We start from the raw sequence: 4,205 nt of genomic DNA, 5'->3' as shown, positions 1-4,205 counted from the left end.
TGATTGAGTGTGATTTTTAAAGTTTTCATTTGTCTCATCAAGATAGGCTCCTAAATTTCAGTGCTTGGGTTCTAATGGTTTTTATTTGTTTACAACCTACACAGCTTATCGTATACAATAACAGTATAGAAGTCCAGGACAATATTACACCTGTAGATTGCTGGAAATTGCACTACACTTCAGCAAATACATAGACTGACTATTCACCGACTGATTTTTCACCGACTGACTATTCACCGACTGACTATTCACCGACTGAAATAGTCATTTTATAAACTTGAGATATTCTAAATAATCATAAATATGTTAAGGTAATCAATTTAATCAACAAATTAAGTCAACTTAATCAACAAATTAAATTTTATTTTTATAAAATAATAATATAAAACATATATTTTTGTAACTTTTTTTTTCTTTTCTGTAAATATAAATAATATTTTTCTATAATAATAAAAAAAGAAACCAAACGGAAAAGAACTCCAGTGCAAATAAAGGATAAACATAGAAATTTGCAATTAAAAGGATTAATTTAGGTAGGTATTTCATCAAAATAAACTTGAAGATGAAAATTTCAAAAGATAAGGAATTATAAGATTTGGAAGAAAATTTAACACACGCTTTTTATAACTTTGACGAAAGAGATGAAAAAACTACTTTTTAACTTCAAGCTGCCATATCATAACGTCACACCAATTTGTCTGAATTTTTAATTGCGATACTTTTCTGTAACTTCTGCTTTAAATTATTGCGATACTTACTACAATATTTTGATATTTATTTTACGTTTTTCTTTCAAATTTTGCCTAAATTTTGTTGCTGTTTTGTTTGTTCTGTAATCCAAATTCATTTTGTCATTTTTCTCGACCTACTTTGTACCCCAAGATTATATTTGGATTCACAACTGTACGCTTTCTGCTGACTTTCTCTGTTTTCCTTTCTTTTATGAAATTTATAAATATCATCAGCATATTTTATTCTCTGTGCCTCTAACTTCACGTTTCTTTTCTTCTCTGTATACAGAATAGAATCATTTTGATATCTCTTTCGTTAGGCATCCGCGTTATTATTCACCGACTGACTCTGACTATTCACCGACTGACTCTGACTATTCACTGACAGACTAAAACAAGGACCAATGAAGAAACGAATAAACTGCATTGAAGAAACGGATAAACTACTACTACTAAAGATCAATTTCGAAATTTAAGATGGTAACAAAATAAAAGACGTTTAATAAGAAATATTGAGATTTTTCGTTGTGTATTTATTATATAGGACAATAATCTTTAAAGATTGACTCTGAAGTAGCTGACATAAGATCAGTCCATTTGAATATAAGAAGCAAAATCGTTAAAAATCTGCATAGAAACATGATGACCGTTTTGTTTGTTATTGCAAATTAAACTTTTCCTTTTATAATAGCAGAGCTTTCAGGCAACACTAGCAGTGAAACCTACATATATAATATATAAACCATATCCATTATTATTTTAGTTGAATTTTTATTGTTTCTAAATTAAAACTATAATTTACACACTGCCTATACAACTACAGTATATTCATTGTCTGTATTTATTATCCTCTTCTTTGAGTTTTTTAAGCACATTCAATACTAAATCCAAAGTGGTTTTGTTAGCTAGCGCTGCATTTTCACATTTCTCCTGTTTTGCTTGTTACTTCATAGTTTTCTCTTTGTAGTTCTAGCTGCCTTGTCAGTTCAATCTGGTTTACCAATTCTTGACGATTCTGTCGTTTCCTTTCTTGTCTTTCGAGATCTTTGATGACACCTTGCTTCAATTGCTGTAAAGTGTAAAATTATTGGTAATAATAATGGATGACTATAAAGTACTGTAAATAGTTAATTCAGTCCACCAAGTTAATAAGTTGGTATTGCCCTACTACCTACATAAAACGGCGCTACTGCAGTTTCATAAGACTTCATGAGTCACTCATCATCACCGTGCAACAGGTGGATGTTTTTAAATTGGGTAAGGGAGAGTGTGGTGTGAAAGTGCATTAGCACCCATAAAACAATTGTTCAAGGGTGCAAGTTGGGTCCAGCCAGGTACTATTATCTATGCTACTTTACTCTACTTTACTAGGCCTCCTTACGTTTTGGTCGTACTTCTTTTTATAATGCACACCGGCTATAGTACTTGTAGCAATTACAACAGAAGTACCAAGGGTTATTTTTGCTGTCAACGACATGCCTTCTTATTTACAGTCAGTAGTTCATTTAATTAAGTGAAGGTCTAGAAGACCATCCTCCTTTCTAGTAGAGATGTCGAACGATATAGGCATATATGCCTAGCCTAGATGGAATTCTTGTAGGCCTCCTTGGCCTAGTAGATAGGGCCCCGGACCCGGTGATGGTATTGGTAGTAGCCAAGTAAGAGGAGTAGGCCTAGGCCTAGCTTTTTGCTTAGCCTAAATGCAGTACATACAGACTAGCCTAGGCTTAAGAATAAAACAAGTTAAATGAATTAGGCTAGTGCATCTATATCTCCGAAAATGGCAAAATTTCGGCCTTTTTTCACTAGCTAGGCCTAGGCGCGCTACTCCGATCAACCCCTGAAAAACGACTATGATGACCGCTCCACAACCACAATGGCAAAGGAATCAGTTCGCGTCAACTGTGACGTGTAACGCGTTACTGACAATGGAAATATGATACGTCAACGGATTTGGCTATAATTTCAGGTAAGAACAAATTAATAAGATGTTTATTATGTACTAGGATATTTATTTATATCATGGATTAGATAATGAATTATTTAATCCATGTTTATATCATACAACCAGACGGAGATTAGAATGGCAATGGCCTATAGTAGGCCCCTACACGAGATAGGACTACATAATGCACCTAGGCATTTTAGGAAAACTTAAATACTGATTACTGTACTCACAATTCAGCTGAATAATGGAATGATGACTACATAATTCGCCCATTAAAATTATGGTTTTCAATATTCATACACACACTGCATTTTGTGCGTATGCACTTGTACACTGCTTTTCTATTCTTGCAGAAGTTATCAGATGATAAAACAAAAATCTCTGTAGGAGACGCGCCAACTTTGCTATTACCAAGAATTAAGTAAGTTTAAAAAAATGGCTAAAATATCAAGTTTTTAAAATTCAATTATTATGCGTTTATGTTGCTGTATATGATCATGTTATGTCTAGCTATGGTGCCAGTAGGCAAGATGATACATTTGTTTATCAGTATACACTTCCTATGTTATCAGTTGGTTTACAAATACCACCTGTAACTATACCAATTTGTATGAGTCATATAGATAGTAGAATTGTGAATAAGAGAGTTGTTAAAAAGTAGTCCAAGTGAATACATCTATCTTTGAGTCAGCTTTACAATACTTTACATTATATTACAATACATTACTACTGTACAGGGGTGGCGCCAGGATCTTCCCGACGCGGGGGCTACATTCCCCGACGAGGGGGCTATGCGAGCGAAGCGAGCATCACTAGGCTGGGGGCCAGGGGGCCGCCAAGGGCCCCCGGTGGGGGTCCAGGGGGCGAAGCCCCCGGAAGCAACGCGTTCTAGCGTCATTTGAGGTCTTTTTAATCAGATTTAGGGTAGCCATTTTTTCCATTTTTTATAATGCATAAATAAAATACTGCGTGCAAAAAAACGATGCGCGATGACTGTTTCAATCCATATTTTTCAATTTAAAAAATAAAAGTTCAAAGAAAATTTAGAAAAATAGAGTTGGAGGTCCCGGAAATTGGACTTATTATACTTCAAAACATGAAACAAAATATATAAGTCCCTATCATGGTTGTGACTGAGCTAAGAAATGTTTGAAAAATAGAGATGTTAGGTCCCGGAAAATGTACTTCTTGTTCTATTACCAGCTTTATTGTTGGGGCTGAGCTAAGAAAATGTTTAAAACTAGAGCTGCAGGTCTTCAAAAAAATTGCATTTTATACTTTGGAAACATCAGGCCTAGAGGCTTAAAAAACGCAAGCGTAGACCTTTTTCAGTCGGAAAAATAAGTTTATTCCTCCCAGGTGTATGCGTGCGTACCATCTGGACTTCCGAGTGGTGAGAAATTCATGACATACAGGATATTGAAAATGTAATAACTTAGCTATAATAAGATGTTGGCTAAGCGAAAAGGGCATGTTTTTTTGTTTAGTAATGGATGAAAAATTTATTTTAGGTGCCCCACGGTACA

General features: G+C 34.5%; 1 protein-coding gene across 1 annotated transcript; it reads right to left on the bottom strand.

Moving 5' to 3' along the window:
• Positions 1 to 1,245: 1,245 nt before the first annotated feature.
• On the bottom strand, positions 1,246 to 2,609 carry LOC144852007 (protein PET117 homolog, mitochondrial-like). The gene is made up of 2 exons (XM_078709682.1): positions 2,113 to 2,609; positions 1,246 to 1,800 (listed from the first exon to the last, which is right to left on the bottom strand). Exons 1-2 carry the CDS (start codon positions 2,206 to 2,208, stop codon positions 1,651 to 1,653), a joined length of 246 nt encoding a protein of 81 aa, XP_078565808.1. The 5' UTR covers positions 2,209 to 2,609; the 3' UTR covers positions 1,246 to 1,650.
• Positions 2,610 to 4,205: the final 1,596 nt, after the last annotated feature.

This window comes from Antedon bifida, chromosome 9 (assembly GCF_963402885.1).
Source record: "Antedon bifida chromosome 9, ecAntBifi1.1, whole genome shotgun sequence".
In the NCBI taxonomy this organism is placed as follows: Eukaryota; Metazoa; Echinodermata; class Crinoidea; order Comatulida; family Antedonidae; genus Antedon; species Antedon bifida.
Note: the sequence above shows the minus strand (reverse complement) of the source record. Positions and strands in the feature narration are given on the sequence as shown.

Coding starts and splice junctions, on each gene's coding strand:
- LOC144852007 (XM_078709682.1), bottom strand. CDS start 2,208: ATGTCGTTGACAGCAAAAATAACCCTTGGTACTTCTGTTGTAATTGCT. Junction 1,801..2,112: donor AAAAGAAGTACGACCAAAAC/GTAAGGAGGCCT, acceptor TACACTTTACAG/CAATTGAAGCAAGGTGTCAT.